Here is a 19,115-nt window from a genome sequence, read left to right on the forward strand (position 1 = left end):
CAGAACATAAATGTTGCTCGGAACTCAAGTTCTGTGAGGTGGAAGAAATTCCTTTGTTCTCTCTATGAAAACTCACTCTGTCTCTATACTGTGGCAATGAGGAGATAATCTCCTCCAGGAATTTACAACCTCTCTCTGACCACAGCAGCCTGGGTGTAGGAGACAGGGGGGTAGGGGGATGGTGCATAGAAAAGGGCTGGTGCAGAGGGAGGGGTGCTCGCTGTACCCAAAGAGGGCAACGTCATGACAAACTGTATCTCAGTAAAATCGTTGAAATTGTTGCATGTTGCGTTTATATTTTTGTTCAGTATACATTGAAGCTTGAAAGCGGTGACAGACAGCCCAGAGACAATAAATATATTTACAAATATATATTAACAAAAGGCAAATTAGACAGTTATGGCCCACATTGGAAATACCATACTAGTATAAAACACACCTCGGATGGTCTTGAATATATATCAGTCTCAGTTACATCACATTTTGATGGTCTAGAATACATATCAGTCTCAGTTACTTCACATTCTGATGGTCTAGAATACATATCAATCTCAGTTACTTCACATTCTGATGGTCTAGAATACATATCAATCTCAGTTACTTCACATTCTGATGGTCTAGAATACATATCAGTCTCAGTTACTTTACATTCTGATAGTCTAGAATACATATCAGTCTCAGTTACTTTACATTCTGATAGTCTAGAATACATATCAGTCTCAGTTACTTCACATTCTGATAGTCTTGAACACACATCAGTCATAGTTACATTCTACAAGAAATGTCTCAATGTCCTTCACCACACACATCACTCCACTTTGAGTTCACTTTGACTGGTTGATAGCAGACAAATATCCTTGATGTGATGGGAGTCCAAAATTTAACATGCAGCATCCAATGAATACTCTGGAATAATTTAATCTTCCACTAAAACATATTCAACCTGAAATGACATAAGGGAAACCGATGTCATATTTAACAGAAATGACCTGAATCTGTTTAGACTAACATATCAACCTGAATCTGTTTAGACTAACATATCAACCTGAATCTGTTTAGACTAACACATCAACCTGAATCTGTTTAGACTAACACATCAACCTGAATCTGTGTTTGCAGGACAAGACAGATCTGTCAGAAGACAACACCATGGTTTTGGTACAGACTAACCACAGCAGCAGCTCTTGGAGGTCATACAACAGGGTCATGTTCATTAGGTACCAAACAGAAGAAAGCACACAAACAGGGAGGGCCTACCTGGACTTCCGTTTCTGTTGCTCAACATTTACATTTTCTGTTGCTGAACATTTTACTTTTCTGTTGCTGAACATTTTAATTTTCTGTTGCTGAACATTTTAATTTTCTGTTGCTGAACATTTTCCTGTTGCGTACGCTAATGAACACGGCACAGTCAGGGTCACTCACCTCACTGCCCTGTGGCTGAGGCCTGGAGGAAGGGGACAGTGGATACTGCCTCTTCTCATGGATGGCGTGCAGACTAGTAATTAAGAACTTCTTGTCCTTCCCCTCCTGGTGATGAAAAAGAACAGATGAGTAACCATCAACACACATATCTATCTTTGTAAGAATATTCAATGAAACAGATGTTTTTTGTCTATACATACATACACACACACACACACACACACACACACACACACACACACACACACATTTTCTATTTGCTCCTGTAGCAGACTGATTATTTTCCTTTGGCCGTCTAAAACTTGGGTGTGAATGTAAATGACCATTCTGAAAAAAAAGAGAGGAAACATTAACTGCCAGGTAGATGAACATAACATGCTTAAAACATACACTGTACTGTTAGTGGCTTTGCATAACAGTGTCAGCCAAACGGCACACAACAAGAAATATCCAGAGCAGTCCAAAGAATGTCCTTGTTGGACGCTGACTCACAGAAAGACACCTGCCAACAGGAACAGGAAGAGGGGGTTCTCCACCAAGCAGCTGTGTACCCAGTTGAGCCAGGCCAGCTTGTGGTTGGTACTCTTCAGCTCCTGGGCCCACTGTTTGCCCGAGTGGAAGATGAAGGGGAGGTTCCTGAAAGGACCACAGCCAGAGGAGGGCTTAATCCTATGGGGGGGAGGCGAAGGGAAGAGTGGAAGAAACATTTGGACCACAACATCCTTTTCATACTGCAGTGTCAACCTGAAGCGTACTGTTCTGGCTGAAATATATTTTCTGTTCATGTTGTCCTTCCCAGCACAATTCCAGAGATGCGTACTTTTCAAGGGATGTTACATAGCAACATAGACTCAAAAGTGAAAAGGTGCATGTACTGTATGCATACTTGTGCCTACATTGGTATAGGTTGATATATTTGTGTGTGTGTGTGTGTGTCAGACACCGCTCGTGTGTGTGTTGGACAGACTCACGTCCATATGGTGTAGGTCACAGACACGGTGGCCCCGAGGAAAGAGGGGAAACACAGCAGAGAGATGAAGAGGGTGCTCATCTGACTGGCTCTCCACGGCTTCCTGGATGCCTGGCAGTTCACCAGTAGGCTGCTCTGAGGAGGGAGAAAAGCAACAAGAGTTCACCAGTAGACTGCTTTGAGGAGGGAGAAAAGCAACAAGAGAGTTCACAAGTAGACTGCTCTGAGCAGGGAGAAAAGCAACAAGAGAGTTCACCAGTAGACTGCTCTGAGGAGGGAGAAAAGCAACAAGAGAGTTCACAAGTAGACTGCTCTGAGGGAGAAAAGTAACAAGAGAGTTCACCAGTAGACTGCTCTGAGGAGGGAGAAAAGCAACAATAGAGTTCACCAGTAGACTGCTCTGAGGAGGGAGAAAAGCAACAAGAGAGTTCACCAGTAGACTGCTCTGAGGAGGGAGAAAAGCAACAAGAGAGTTCACAAGTAGACTGCTCTGAGGAGGGAGAAAAGCAACAAGAGAGTTCACCAGTAGACTGCTCTGAGGAGGGAGAAAAGCAACAAGAGAGTTCACAAGTAGACTGCCCTGAGGGAGAAAAGCAACAAGAGAGTTCACCAGTAGGCTGCTCTGAGGAGGGAGAATAGCAACAAGAGAGTTCACCAGTAGGCTGCTCTGAGGAGGGAGAAAAGCAACAAGAGAGTTCACAAGTAGACTGCTCTGAGGAGGGAGAAAAGCAACAAGAGAGTTCACCAGTAGACTGCTCTGAGGAGGGAGAAAAGCAACAAGAGAGTTCACCAGTAGGCTGCTCTGAGGAGGGAGAAAAGCAACGAGAGAGTTCACCAGTAGACTGCTCTGAGGAGGGAGAAAAGCAACAAGAGAGTTCACCAGTAGGCTGCTCTGAGGAGGGAGAAAAGCAACAAGAGAGTTCACCAGTAGACTGCTCTGAGGAGGGAGAAAAGCAACAACAGAGTTCACAAGTAGACTGCTCTGAGGAGGGAGAAAAGCAACAAGAGAGTTCACCAGTAGGCTGCTCTGAGGAGGGAGAAAAGCAACAAGAGAGTTCACCAGTAGGCTGCTCTGAGGAGGGAGAAAAGCAACAAGAGAGTTCACCAGTAGACTGCTCTGAGGAGGGAGAATAGCAACAAGAGAGTTCACCAGTAGGCTGCTCTGAGGAGGGAGAAAAGCAACAAGAGAGTTCACCAGTAGGCTGCTCTGAGGAGGGAGAAAAGCAACAAGAGAGTTCACCAGTAGACTGCTCTGAGGAGGGAGAATAGCAACAAGAGAGTTCACCAGTAGACTGCTCTGAGGAGGGAGAAAAGCAACAAGAGAGTTCACCAGTAGGCTGCTCTGAGGAGGGAGAAAAGCAACAAGAGAGTTCACCAGTAGACTGCTGTGAGGAGGGAGAATAGCAACAAGAGAGTTCACCAGTAGACTGCTGTGAGGAGGGAGAATAGCAACAAGAGAGTTCACCAGTAGACTGCTCTGAGGATGGCAAACAGCAACAAAATAAGAAAGACTAATTAGTCTAACACCGCTGGGGTTTCCACTGAGTGCGATAGCTGGCAACAAAATGGCGGATCCTATTCATTTTCAATTGAAGGAAGTGGCTCGGGTCAAAGTGAACAAGGTCAGAGAAGGCAGGCAAACAGAGCATGAGCGGGTGGGAATTAAGTTGGGGACCTTAAGTTTCTGGACGGGACCTTTACTTACCTAATCGTTTGTCAACACTTTTTGGGCCTCTGGTTATGACAAGTGCAGAGTTTGGACATGATAGTTTGACCTCTTTTAAGGAGTGTACCACTGTCACTGAAATAGTCACACTGGTTGAGCTCTGAGCTGGGGCCTACCTACCTTTTTCATATGGAACAACAACAACAGCTTGAGGATCTGCACAGCTGGCAGTAAAGGAGTGAAGAGCAAGCCTAGCCTGTGGGAAAAGATGACAGAGAAGGAGACATAAATACCACAGAAACCTCAATGACATTATCATCAAAAGAAAGAGAGACGACCCAGGGCTGACGGCACCTGCAGCATCTAACGAAGCATGACAAAACAATTATGTCACAGAGATACGAGGTGAGACGACTCATGGCATGCCAACAGGCATTTTACCAGGTGAGGGTTTGCCCATAGATGAGCTCGAGTACGTTACGGGCGATATCAAACACTGGCTTCCTCCTTCTCCTCAGCACTCCTTGAGAAAACCGCCTATGGGGGGAAACAGAGTGGAGTATCAGTACATTTTACAGGAATTCTAAACAACATGTTCAGCAGGTCTGCCACGTACAACTTCTATTAAAAAAAAGCTTATTTACAAATTTCCATTTCACAAATACACTTTGGCAGTTACAACTTGAACATACTATACAGAATGACTGCTAATATGACAAGAACAGAAATACAATCACATACAAATAGTACAAAAACCTGTATTGGTTACTGTTTAGCTGTCTGACTAATGAAGGTCATCTAATGAAGGGACTCTTGAAGCATCCTTCAAAAAGACTGTAGAACACAGTCAACATTAAAATAGTAGTGTCAGTACATCTCACAGTGAATGTGAAACAAACAAATGCTCAAGCAGTTCTGGCACTCACAACTTCACTACCGACTTCCTCACAAATTACCCAGAGAGCATGTCAAGCACAGTGAAAATAGAATAGCAGTTACATTGCACATGAATTATCTACACAAACATCTTCAAAATATGCTCAGCTGGTTAGTCACTCAAATATTTCCAGATAGAATCTCCAAAGAGCAAGTAGAGCGAATATGAAAATAGTAGAATACACAGTGCCAGTCAAAAGTTTAGACACACTCATTCTAAACCTACTCATTCAAGGTTTTTTCTTTATTTTTACTCATTTTCTACATTGCATAATAATAGTGAAGCCATAACTATGAAATAACACATTTTGAATCATACAGTAATCAAAAAAGTGTTTTAGATTCTTCAAAGCAGCCACCCTTTTTCTTGACAGCTTTGCACACTCTTGGTATTCTCTCAACCAGCTTCACCTGGAAAGCTTTTCCAACAGTCCTGAAGGTGTTCCCACATATGCTGAGCACTTGTTGGCTGCTTTTCCTTTACTCCACGGTCCAACTCATCCCAAACCATCTCAATTGGGTTGAGGTTGGGTGATTGTTGAGTCCAGATCATCTGATGCAGCACTCCATCACTCTCCTTCTTGGCCAAATAGCCCTTACACAGCCTAGAGGTGTGTTGGGTCATTGTCCCACTAAGCGTAAACCAGATGGGATAGTATATCGCTGCAGAATGCTGTGGTAGCAATGCTGTTTAAGTTTATTTGGGCTGCAATTCCTGAGGCTGGTAACTCTAATGAACGTATCCTCTGCAGCAGAGGTAACTCTGGGTCTTCCTTTCCTGTGGCGGTCCTCATGAGAGACAGTTAACTCTAATGAACTTATTCTCTGCAGCAGAGGTAACTCTGGGTCTTCCTTTCCTGTGGCGGTCCTCATGAGAGCCAGTTAACTGTAATGAACTTATCCTCTGTAGCAGAGGTAACTCTGGGTCTTCCTTTCCTGTGGCGGTCCTCATGAGAGCCAGTTAACTGTAATGAACTTATCCTCTGCAGCAGAGGTAACCCTGGGTCTTCCTTTCCTGTGGTGGTCCTCATGAGAGACAGTTAACTGTAATGAACTTATCCTCTGCAGCAGAGGTAACTCTGGGTCTTCCTTTCCTGTGGTGGTCCTCATGAGAGACAGTTAACTCTGATGAACTTATTCTCTGCAGCAGAGGTAACTCTGGGTCTTCCTTTCCTGTGGTGGTCCTCATGAGAGACAGTTAACTGTAATGAACTTATCCTCTGCAGCAGAGGTAACTCTGGGTCTTCCTTTCCTGTGGCGGTCCTCATGAGAGCCAGTTTCATCATAGCGCTTGATGGTTTTTGCGACTGCACTTAAAGAAACTTTCAAAGTTCTTGAAATGTTCCGGATTGACTGACCTTCATGTCTTGACGTAATGATGGACTGTCGTTTCTCTTTGCTCATTTGAGCTGTTTTTGCAATAATATGGACTTGGTATTTTACCAAATAGGACTATCTTCTGTATACGTCCCCCTACCTTATCACAACACAACTGATTGGCTCAAACACACTAAGAAAATAAATTACAGAAATTAACTTTTTAATTGAAATGCATTCCAGATCACTACATATAGAATGCCAAGAGTGTGCAAAGCTGTCATCAAGGCAAAGGGTGGCTACTTTGAAGAATCTCAAATATATTTAGATTTGTTTAACATTTTTTGGGTTACTACATGATTCCATATGTGTTATTGCATTGTTTTGATGTCTTCACTCTTATTCTACAATGTAGAAAATAGTCAAAATAAAGAAAAACGTGTCCAAAGTATTAGGCGTGTCCAAACTTTTGACTGGTACTGTAGGTTAACACATACAAATCTCCACAACATGGGGTTACAGAGGGGAGTGTCAGTACATCTTACAGGAATTATTACCATAAAACACTTCTTACTTCCAAATAAATTCTCCGAAGACTGTGTAGAGAACCGTGAATATGAAATCCACGAGCAGGAAACGATACAGCTCCTGACCAACAAAGCTCTCCCAGCACTGTAGAGACAGACCAAGATACCAAAGTCAAAATATACATTACAACAACTGTGGTGGGAACTCATTAACAGACTAATTGACATCTGAAAAGAGTCTATACTATCCCAAATATGGGAACTCATTTTGTGGGAGAGCAAAATTGCTCCACTTGCAAGGCCTAGGGGGGGGTCCAAAATAAGGGAGGGTTTTCCAACAATTTTTTTTAAAAAGGTGCTTTGGGGAGGGTTATGCATTTATTTTATTTTATTGGGCACAGGGCATGGTAGTGTGTTTTTTATATATATTTTGTATTGGGCACAGGGCATGGTAGTGTGTTTTTTATATATATGTTGTATTGGGCACAGGGCATGGTAGTGTGTGTTTTTTATATATATTTTGTATTGGGCACAGGGCATGGTAGTGTGTTTTTTATATATATGTTGTATTGGGCACAGGGCATGGTAGTGTTTTTTTTTATATATATTTTGTATTGGGCACAGGGCATGGTAGTGTGTTTTTTATATATATGTTGTATTGGGCACAGGGCATGGTAGTGTGTTTTTTATATATATTTTGTATTGGGCACAGGGCATGGTAGTGTGTTTTTTATATATATGTTGTATTGGGCACAGGGCATGGTAGTGTGTTTTTTATATATATTTTGTATTGGGCACAGGGCATGGTAGTGTGTTTTTTATATATATGTTGTATTGGGCACAGGGCATGGTAGTGTGTTTTTTATATATATTTTGTATTGGGCACAGGGCATGGTAGTGTGTTTTTTATATATATGTTGTATTGGGCACAGGGCATGGTAGTGTGTTTTTTATATATATTTTGTATTGGGCACAGGGCATGGTAGTGTGTTTTTTATATATATATTGTATTGGGCACAGGGGAGGGTAGTGTGTTTTTTATATACAGTGCCTTGCGAAAGTATTCGGCCCCCTTGAACTTTGCGACCTTTTGCCACATTTCAGGCTTCAAACATAAAGATATAAAACTGTATTTTTTTGTGAAGAATCAACAACAAATGGGACACAATCATGAAGTGGAACGACATTTATTGGATATTTAAAACTTTTTTAACAAATCAAAAACTGAAAAATTGGGCGTGCAAAATTATTCAGCCCCTTTACTTTCAGTGCAGCAAACTCTCTCCAGAAGTTCAGTGAGGATCTCTGAATGATCCAATGTTGACCTAAATGACTAATGATGATAAATACAATCCACCTGTGTGTAATCAAGTCTCCGTATAAATGCACCTGCACTGTGATAGTCTCAGAGGTCCGTCAAAAGCGCAGAGAGCATCATGAAGAACAAGGAACACACCAGGCAGGTCCGAGATACTGTTGTGAAGAAGTTTAAAGCCGGATTTGGATACAAAAAGATTTCCCAAGCTTTAAACATCCCAAGGAGCACTGTGCAAGCGATAATATTGAAATGGAAGGAGTATCAGACCACTGCAAATCTACCAAGACCTGGCCGTCCCTCTAAACTTTCAGCTCATACAAGGAGAAGACTGATCAGAGATGCAGCCAAGAGGCCCATGATCACTCTGGATGAACTGCAGAGATCTACAGCTGAGGTGGGAGACTCTGTCCATAGGACAACAATCAGTCGTATATTGCACAAATCTGGCCTTTATGGAAGAGTAGCAAGAAGAAAGCCATTTCTTAAAGATATCCATAAAAAGTGTTGGTTAAAGTTTGCCACAAGCCACCTGGGAGACACACCAAACGTGGAAGAAGGTGCTCTGGTCAGATGAAACCAAAATTGAACTTTTTGGCAACAATGCAAAATGTTATGTTTGGCGTAAAAGCAACACACCATCCCCACTGTCAAACATGGTGGTGGCAGCATCATGGTTTGGGCCTGCTTTTCTTCAGCAGGGACAGGGAAGATGGTTAAAATTGATGGGAAGATGGATGGAGCCAAATACAGGACCATTCTGGAAGAAAACCTGATGGAGTCTGCAAAAGACCTGAGACTGGGACGGAGATTTGTCTTCCAACAAGACAATGATCCAAAACATAAAGCAAAATCTACAATGGAATGGTTCAAAAATAAACATATCCAGGTGTTAGAATGGCCAAGTCAAAGTCCAGACCTGAATCCAATCGAGAATCACAAATGCTCTCCATCCAACCTCACTGAGCTCAAGCTGTTTTGCAAGGAGGAATGGGAAAAAATTTCAGTCTCTCGATGTGCAAAACTGATAGAGACATACCCCAAGCGACTTACAGCTGTAATCGCAGCAAAAGGTGGCGCTACAAAGTATTAACTTAAGGGGGCTGAATAATTTTGCACGCCCAATTTTTCAGTTTTTGATTTGTTAAAAAAGTTTGAAATATCCAATAAATGTCGTTCCACTTCATGATTGTGTCCCACTTGTTGTTGATTCTTCACACAAAAATACAGTTTTATATCTTTATGTTTGAAGCCTGAAATGTGGCAAAAGGTCGCAAAGTTCAAGGGGGCCGAATACTTTCGCAAGGCACTGTATATTTTGTATTGGGCACAGGGGAGGGTAGTGTGTTTTTTATATATATTTTGTATTGGGCACAGGGGAGGGTAGTGTGTTTTTTTTATATATATTTTGTATTGGGCACAGGGGAGGGTAGTGTGTTTTTTATATATATTTTGTATTGGGCACAGGGGAGGGTAGTGTGTTTTTTTATATATATTTTGTATTGGGCACAGGGCATGGTAGTGTGTTTTTTATATATATTTTGTATTGGGCACAGGGCGGGGTAGTGTGTTTTTTATATATATTTTGTATTGGGCACAGGGGAGGGTAGTGTGTTTTTTTTTATATATATATTTTATATTGGGCACAGGGGAGGGTAGTGTGTTATTTTAAATATATATTTTATATTGGGCACAGGGGAGGGTAGTGTGTTTTTTTTAATATATATTTTATATTGGGCACAGGGGAGGGTAGTGTGTTTTTTTCTATATATATATTTTATATTGGGCACAGGGGAGGGTAGTGTGTTATTTTAAATATATATTTTATATTGGGCACAGGGGAGGGTAGTGTGTTTTTTGTAATATATATTTTATATTGGGCACAGGGGAGGGTAGTGTGTTTTTTTTTATATATATATTTTATATTGGGCACAGGGGAGGGTAGTGTGTTTTTTTTTATATATATATTTTATATTGGGCACAGGGGAGGGTAGTGTGTTTTTTGTAATATATATTTTATATTGGGCACAGGGGAGGGTAGTGTGTTTTTTTTTATATATATATTTTATATTGGGCACAGGGGAGGGTAGTGTGTTTTTTTTTATATATATATTTTATATTGGGCACAGGGGAGGGTAGTGTGTTTTTTTTTATATATATATTTTATATTGGGCACAGGGGAGGGTAGTGTGTTTTTTGTAATATATATTTTATATTGGGCACAGGGGAGGGTAGTGTGTTTTTTTTTATATATATATTTTATATTGGGCACAGGGGAGGGTAGTGTGTTTTTTTTTATATATATATTTTATATTGGGCACAGGGGAGGGTAGTGTGTTTTTTTTTATATATATATTTTATATTGGGCACAGGGGAGGGTAGTGTGTTTTTTTTATATATATATTTTATATTGGGCACAGGGGAGGGTAGTGTGTTTTTTATATATATATTTTATATTGGGCACAGGGCATGGTAATGTGTTTTTTAAATATATTTTTGTATTGGGCACAGGGGAGGGTAGTGTGTTTTTTATATATATTTTGTATTGGGCACAGGGCATGGTAGTGTGACCTTACCCCCCTCCAAAGGTGCGGACTCCGGCCGCAAAACCTGAACCTATAGGGGAGGGTCTGGGGCCAGCAACGAGGGTCCCCAGTCTGGGGCCCGCAGAGAGGGTCCTCACACCAGAGGCGCCACCAAAGCGGGGTGAGCCAGAGGTGGAGCGGGGTCTACGTCCCGCACCAGAGCTGCCACCGCGGATAGATGCCCACCCAGACCCTCCCCTATAGGTTCAGGTTTTGCGGGCGGAGTCCGCACCTTTGGAGGGGGGTAAGGTCACACCCTGACCTTAGAGAGCCTTTTTTATGTCTCTTTTTGGTTTGGTCAGGGTGTGATTTGGGTGGGCATTCTATGTCCTATATTTCTATGATTTGTGTTTCTATGTGTTGGCCGGGTATGGTTCTCAATCAGGGACAGCTGTCTAACGTTGTCTCTGATTGAGTATCATACTTAGGTAGCCCTTTTCCCTCCTTTTATTGTGGGTAGTTTACTTTGTTAGTGGCACTATAGCCCTCTTAAGGTTCACGGTCGTTTTGTATTGTTTATTTTGTTGGCGACATTAGAAATAAAGTAATGTACACTCACCACGCTGCGCTTTGGTCCACTTATTCGTTCCAGGAAGACGGCCGTGACAATAGGCGTACGGAGGCCCATTATCAGCAGCTATCACTCCTGTGTTCCAATGGCACGTTGCGTTAGCTAATCCAAGTTTATCATTTTAAAAGGCTAATTGATCATTAGAAAACCCTTTTGCAATTATGTTAGCACAGCTGAAAACTGTTGATCTGATTAAAGAAGCAGTAAAACGGGCCTTCTTTAGACTAGTTGAGTATTTGGAACATCAGCATGTGTGGGTTCGATTACAGGCTCAAAATGGCCAGAAACAAAGACCTTTATTCTGAAACTCGTCAGTCTATTCTTGTTCTGAGAAATTAAGGCTATTCCATGTGAGATATTGCCAAGAAACTGGAGATCTCGTACAACGCTGTGTACTACTCCCTTCACAGAACAGTGCAAACTGGCACTAACCAGAATAGAAAGAGTGGGAGGCCCCGGTGCACAACTGAGCAAGAGGACAAGTACATTAGTGCCTAGTTTGAGAAACAGATACCTCACAAGTCCTCAACTGGCAGCTTCATTAAATAGTACCAGCAAAACACCCGTCTCAACGTCAACAGTGAAGAGACAACTCCGGGATGCTGGCATTCTAGGCAGTGTTGCAAAGAAAAAGCCATCTCAGACTGGCCAATAAAAATAAAAGATTAAGATGGGCAAAAGAACACAGACACTGGACAGAGGAACTCTGCCTAGAAGGCCAGCATCCCGGAGTCGCCTCTTCACTGTTGACGTTGAGACTGGTGTTTTGCGGGCACTATTCAATGAAGCTGCCAGTTGAGGACTTGTGACAAATAAAAAAAATCTATAAATCCAAACAGTGCAGCGGCCATTTGACAAATGGAAAGAGACATCTGTTACAAAACACCAAAATGACAGTTTAATGACAGTCGGAGATTGTCAACACAAGCCTTCAATACTGGGTAGGCCTACAAGGTAGGGAGGGATGCATTTCCAGTTGTCAGTCTATTTGTTGTGGTGCTGAAAACGCAAATGATGATATTGGGGTGCTTGGAATTGGTATGCTTTGTTTATTGGTTGTGTGGCGCATTGGGACAGAAACCTGTTGGTGGAAAATGTGTCACATATTTGACATAGTTATACATATGGCATTAACATTTTAATTCTAATTTCCCCCTAGCTGATCATTGTCTGCATCCGGCTCTGATTGTAGATTAATGAAACAGGCAGGGAGAGTGAGCTCCTCGGTGGTGGTCGGCCAACCCTCAACCTGCACGGCATCAATCGTGCCACAAAAGCATGCTGAAGTGGCAAAGTTGATACCCATGTTTATAAACACAGTGTTGCTACAGTTGTTATTTGTGGTCGTAAACATTATTTTGAGTTAATTCTATGAGTGGGGAGGGTGTGCAATTTATTTTACAGTGAAAAGGGGGGGGGGGGTCATGTGTAAATAGTTAAGCTGAGAAGGGAGGTACATTTTTTGTATGACACCTTGAGTTGGACCAGCCTCCCTAGTAAATATAGAACTGTCCCCTACTACTACTTTGGGCCATAAATTCTTAGCTACTAATGTTTCAATGAAAGGGGACCTTAATTTGAAGGTGACATCTTGTTTTATGACAGACAGCATGGTGACAAGTATCAGGTGTCTTACCTGCAGACCATGTTGCTCTGGTTCAGCTGCAATTTTCCCCAGCCAATGGTAGCACAGTACGCCAAGAATGCTCACCTTCAGCAGTAGGTTCCTGTATAAAAACAGGATGTACAGTATCAAGTGTCTCAGAGTAAGAGTGCTGATTTAAGGTCAGTTTAGCCCAGCCATACTGAAATGGAGGACCGTGGTCCGGACCCAGAACGGGGTCAATACACACAGCGGGTCCTGACTTTTTTGGGGTGAACTTAGTCAGGCTTTCAACTTGCTGCTGTTGATTTATAATAGAATGCACAAGGTGCAATTTGGAAATGTCTAAGTGCATGGACAGTTTTCTTCTTATGTCATTCACTGACAGACCTACAGCTATTTACAACTGACAAATGTTCAGTTGTTAAACTACTAGCCCATGTAAGCTAGACACAGTGCATTGAGAAAGTATTCAGACCCTTTGACTTTTTACACATTTTGTTACGGCTTTATTCTAAAAATGGATTAAATAAATACATCTAATCAATTTACACACAATACCCCATAATGACAAAGTGAAAACAAGTTTTAACGTAAATAATTTGAATTCGAAATTGAGCTCAGGTGCTTCCTGTTTCCATTGATCATCCTTGAGATGTTTCTAAAACTTGATTGGAGTCCACCTGTGTTAAAGAGTCTATATAAGGTCCCACAGTTGGCAGTGCATGTCAGAGCAAAAACCAAGCCATGAGATTATAAGAATTGTCTGTAGAGCTCCGAGACAGGATTGTGTCGAGGAACAGATCTGGGGAAGGGTACCAAAAAATGTCTGCAGCATTGAAGGTCCGCAAGAACACAGTGGCATCCATCATTCTTAAAAGGAAGAAGTTTGGAGTTCTTCTGTGGAGATGGGAAAACCTTCCAGAAGGACAACCATCGCTCCAGCACTCCACCAATCCGGCCTTTATGGTAGAGAGGCCAGACGGAAGCCATTCCTCTGTAAAAAGGCACATGACAGTCCGCTTGGAGTCTGCCAAAAGGCTCTCAGACCATGAGAAACAACATTCTCTGGTCTGATGAAACCAAGAGTGAACTCTTTGGCCTGAATGAGAAGTTTCACGTCGGGAGGAAACCTGGCACCATCCCTACGGTGAAGTATGGTGGTGGCAGCATCATGCTATGGGGATGTTTTTCAGCGGCAGGAACTAGTCAGGATCAAAGGAAAGATGAACGGTGCAAAGAACAGAGAGATCCTTGATGAAAACCTCCTCCAGACCGCTCAGGACTTCAGACTGGGGTGAAGGTTCACTTTCCAACAGGACAACAACCCTAAGCACACAGCCAAGACAATGTAAGAGTGGATTCAGGACATCTTGAACCTGATCGAACATCTCTGGAGAGACCTGAAAATAACTGTGTAGCAACGCTTCACATCCAACCTGACAGAGCTTGAGAGGATCTGCAGAGAAGAATGGGAGAAACTCCCCAAATACAGGTGTGCCAAACTTGTAGCGTCATACCCAAGAAGAATCAAAGCTGTGATTACTGCCAAAGCTGCTTCAACAAAGTACTGAGTAAAGGGTCTGAATACTTATGTAAATCTGATATTTCAGTTTACATTTTTTATACATTTCAAACAAATTCTAGAAACCTGTTTTTGCTTTGTCATTATGGGGTATTGTGTGTAGATTGAGGAGGGAAAAACAATTGAATACATTTTAGAATAAGGCGTAACAAATGTGTAAAAAGTCAAGGGGTCTGAATACTTTCTCAATGCACTGTAGGCAAGTTAGGCTAACCAGCTACATGTCAGCTAGATAACTGGTTAGCCTAATTTACCTATCTAAATCTTGCAGTTATCGTGGCTGGATTACGTATCCAGGGCCCCCCATTGATTTTGTTGAGTCACTCAGGTATCATATGAACACACATTAGACATGTAGAATTGCAGGAAATTAGAATGGGAGGTATTCTGAATGTCTTGTGAAGTTTTGTCTTGAGTTAAGTGGGGGGTTATTTCGGTGGTCAACTCGCCTGTTTTTTGTTTGTTTTACATTTATTTAACTAGGTAAGTCAGTTAAGAACAAATTCTTATATTCAATGACGGCCTACACCGGCCAAACCGGGACGACGCTGGGCCAATTGTGCGCCGCCCTATGGGACTCCCAATCATACCCGGTTGTGATACAGCCTGGAATCGAACCAGGGTGTCTGTAGTGACGCCTCAAGCACTGTGCCTTAGACCGCTCTGCCACTCGGGAGCCTGTTAATGTTACAATCCAAAATGAAATATAGGCTAAGCAACATGTAATTTACATATTTCCATTCATATTGGATTGTGACATTAGCTTTGGTAAGATAATTCACCAACTTAATTTGTTGGACAACCAGGGTTGTCATTTTCACCAAAATTAGCTGTTTTTCCAGAAATCCCAGTTGGAAGATTCCCAGAATCAGGAAGGAAAAAGCAGGAAATCCAGAATCAGGAGGGAATAAGCAGGAAATCCAGAATCAGGAGGGAATAAGCAGGAAATCCAGAATCAGGAGGGAATAAGCAGGAAATCCAGAATCAGGAGGGAATAAGCAGGAAATCCAGAATCCTTCAACCAGGATTTCTGGGAAAAATATTGGAACTCTGGAACTTACCACAATGCTAATGTACTAATATGTGTCAAACACTGAACATCTCTGAACGCAGTTCTAGTCGCATTTACCTGAAGATGGAAACATAGAGACGTACAATGGGCGAGTTGAAGTTCTCCATCCAAGACACGAGGTTGAAGAGACCAGGGAGGAGGAGGTTCCCACAGGACACAACCCCAGGCAGAGCCAGCAGACGAGCCTCATGCACCACACTGACCTCCCCCTCTGCATCCTCAAGTCTCCTCTGGTCACATTGAAGGAAAAACATTAAACAAAGGACTGTGTTGTCAAAAAGAGAGAGTGTAACAAAATAGCAGGAGTGTTGCATAGGCCTACAGTAGAGACCAGGAGTGTTGCATAGGCCTACAGTAGAGACCAGGGGTGTTGCATAGGCCTACAGTAGAGACCAGGAGTGTTGCATAGGCCTACAGTAGAGACCAGGGGTGTTGCATAGGCCTACAGTAGAGACCAGGAGTGTTGCATAGGCCTACAGTAGAGACCAGGGGTGTTGCATAGGCTTACAGTAGAGACCAGGGGTGTTGCATAGGCCTACAGTGAGACCAGGAGTGTTGCATATGCCTAGAGTAGAGACCAGGGGTGTTGCATAGGTCTACAGGAGTGTTGCATAGACCTACAGTAGAGACCAGGAGTGTTGCATAGGCCTACAGTAGACACCAGGGGTGTTGCATAGGCCTACAGTAGACACCAGGAGTGTTGCATAGGCCTACAGTAGAGATCAGGGGTGTTGCATAGGCCTACAGTAGAGACCAGGGATATTGCATAGGCCTACAGTAGAGACCAGGAGTGTTGCATAGGCCTATAGTAGAGACCTGGGGTGTTGCATAGGCCTACAGGAGTGTTGCATAGGCCTACAGTAGAGACCAGGGGTGTTGCATAGGCCTACAGGAGTGTTGCATAGGCCTACAGTAGAGACCAGGGGTGTTGCATAGGCCTACAGTAGAGACCAGGAGTGTTGCATAGGCCTACAGTACAGGATTATTAGAGACCAGGAGTATTGCATAGGCCTAAAGTAGAGACCAAGGGTGTTGCATAGGCCTATAGTAGAGACCAGGGGTGATGCATAGGCCTACAGGAGTATTGCATAGGCCTACAGTAAAGACCAGGGGTGTTGCATAGGCCTACAGTAGAGACCAGGAGTATTGCATAGGCCTACAGTAAAGACCAGGGGTGTTGCATAGGCCTACAGTAGAGACCAGGAGTATTGCATAGGCCTACATTAGAGACCAGGGGTGTTGCATAGGCCTACAGTAGAGACCAGGGGTGTTGCATAGGCCTACAGTAGAGACCAGGGGTGTTGCATAGGCCTACAGTAGAGACCAGGGGTGTTGCATAGGCCTACAGTAGAGACCAGGGGTGTTGCATAGGCCTACAGTAGAGACCAGGGGTGTTGCATAGGCCTACAGTAGAGACCAGGGGTGTTGCATAGGCCTACAGTGAGACCAGGAGTGTTGCATAGGCCTACAGTAGAGACCAGGGGTGCTGGAGGCGTTTTCCGTTGGGCACAATGTTCAGAATTTTGTTGCTATGAATATTAGTTGGGTGGGCAGTGGTCGCAGATCAGTCTTCTCAACTCCTATGGTCATTGTCAAACGTACAACCGTAGGAGTTGGCTATACAGAACAAACAGATCTGTGACCTGGCTATAGAAACACTGCAGTGCAGACAGACATTAAGGTAAGAACAAGCAAGGCTCTACATCGCTGACTATAGTCTGCTCCTCCCAGATCTGTTTGTGTTATTTGGCATGACAAAGTCCATAGGAGTGGGCTATACACCACAGATCTGGGACCAGGCTTCTGACCTACTCCAACATTGAGAATGTTGCATTCCCTTCGAGTAGGCCCCGAGACATCTCCCCATCTTGTTTTGCAGGCAACAACATGTCTTAAGCTGCTCTCTGATTTCACAATGTGATTTCCTCTGTCGACTCACCAAAGTAGAATTCTGCAACAAACAAAAACCGTTCCTGTCTGATTCTCAGAGAAACTCTGAAAAAACCTTATCCCCAAAAACTGTGGCAATACTTGAAAGTAAAGTGGTGATAGTCCTCTTCCAATATCCACCCACTAACTTACTTACTTAGAAGGAAGTTATGTATTGCCAATATCCACCCACTAATGTTCTACTTAAAAAGGAAGTTATGTACAGTGTTGGGCAGTGTATTCTATGTGGTATGCTAGTATGAAAATGGGAAGGTAGCGAATGGGCTGGTGTGCCAGCAGCAGTGGGTTAGTGACAGAGTAAGCTCTCTCTCCTTCCTTGGTAAAGGCTCATCTATCTACCTTTGAGAGAGCAGCCACAAGAAACTCTGGCAGTAATACCCCTATTGTGCAAACCTGAACCGTACTGTGCTGGTCCGTATAGCCCATTTTCTTTCCACATTGTCCTCTCCAGCACAGTTCCAGCAGCTATATAGGATGCCTAACCAGGCCAGTGCAGTACAGCTCATGCTTGGCTCAGCAGTATGAAAAAGGTGCAACAGTTTAGCTGGGGTTGGATTTGCATAGCGTTCTATGGTGTGATACGAGCCCCCCCCCCCCCCCCCCCCCCCCCACACACACACACACACACACACTAACCAGGTGCATGTACTTGGCAAAGCAGTGGATGCCGAGTGCACAGAAGAAGGTGCTCCCCAGAGAAATGCTCCATGCTAGCAGGTGCACCGCCATCCCAGACAGCCTGCCCTTCTCCTCCTCTCCGCCTTTCACCTCCGACAACAGCTCCTGGAAAGAATGAAGAGACAGTTTATTTATTTATTCAACAAGGACAGTACACAATAACCAACAATACAGCTCATTTTCATCAGTAGCCAAACAGTGTTTGTGAATGTAGAGTCAGTGAAACTACAACACTGAAAAATAACTTCCCCAGTCAGTATTTTAATCTGCGTCATAATGTAGTTCCTTGTAGCTAACTTAGTCTTATTTGTACATCTTAAAATGGTTGCATATTCTTGTTCATTTTCTGTTGACACTGGGCAAGAATGTAGCTTTCTATAGGCATGCTACACCACAAACACCTAGACCCACATCCTGTGTGTGTTTCAATGCCAGCTAGAACAGTTGTCCTTTAGATACTGTAGATATGCAGATCTATCCGAGGCAAATTGATGGACTGGGAGTGGCCTTCAGCCTCTGACTGGCTGACTGACTGGGAGTGGGCTTCAGCCTCTGACTGACTGACTGAGAGTGGCCTTCAGCCTCTGACTGACTGAGAGTGGCCTTCAGACTCTGACTGACTGACTGACTGACTGAGAGTGGCCTTCAGCCTCTGACTGACTGACTGACTGAGAGTGGCCTTCAGCCTCTGACTGACTGACTGAGAGTGGCCTTCAGCCTCTGACTGACTGACTGGGAGTGGCCTTCAGCCTCTGACTGACTGACTGACTGACTGACTGACTGACTGACTGGGAGTGTCCTTCAGCCTCTGACTGACTGACTGACTGGGAGTGGCCTTCAGCCTCTGACTGACTGACTGACTGGGAGTGGCCTTCAGCCTCTGACTGACAGGGAGTGGCCTTCAGCCTCTGACTG

General features: G+C 43.3%; 1 protein-coding gene across 1 annotated transcript in view; it reads right to left on the bottom strand.

Moving 5' to 3' along the window:
* Positions 1–270: 270 nt before the first annotated feature.
* The window catches only part of LOC139401850 (transmembrane channel-like protein 6), a 32,151-nt gene continuing 13,306 nt past the window's right edge, over positions 271–19,115 (bottom strand). The window contains exons 10-20 of the mRNA XM_071145833.1: positions 18,159–18,305; positions 15,630–15,802; positions 12,949–13,039; positions 6,889–6,986; positions 4,503–4,598; positions 4,242–4,317; positions 2,397–2,530; positions 1,918–2,094; positions 1,674–1,752; positions 1,426–1,530; positions 271–943 (exon numbers count right to left, since the gene is read on the bottom strand). Of these exons, the coding sequence (XP_071001934.1) occupies positions 917–943; positions 1,426–1,530; positions 1,674–1,752; positions 1,918–2,094; positions 2,397–2,530; positions 4,242–4,317; positions 4,503–4,598; positions 6,889–6,986; positions 12,949–13,039; positions 15,630–15,802; positions 18,159–18,305 (1,203 nt within the window). The 3' untranslated portion in view covers positions 271–916. The remainder of the gene's footprint in view (positions 944–1,425; positions 1,531–1,673; positions 1,753–1,917; positions 2,095–2,396; positions 2,531–4,241; positions 4,318–4,502; positions 4,599–6,888; positions 6,987–12,948; positions 13,040–15,629; positions 15,803–18,158; positions 18,306–19,115) is intronic.

Source organism: Oncorhynchus clarkii, unplaced genomic scaffold (assembly GCF_045791955.1).
Source record: "Oncorhynchus clarkii lewisi isolate Uvic-CL-2024 unplaced genomic scaffold, UVic_Ocla_1.0 unplaced_contig_3010_pilon_pilon, whole genome shotgun sequence".
NCBI lineage: Eukaryota > Metazoa > Chordata > Actinopteri > Salmoniformes > Salmonidae > Oncorhynchus > Oncorhynchus clarkii.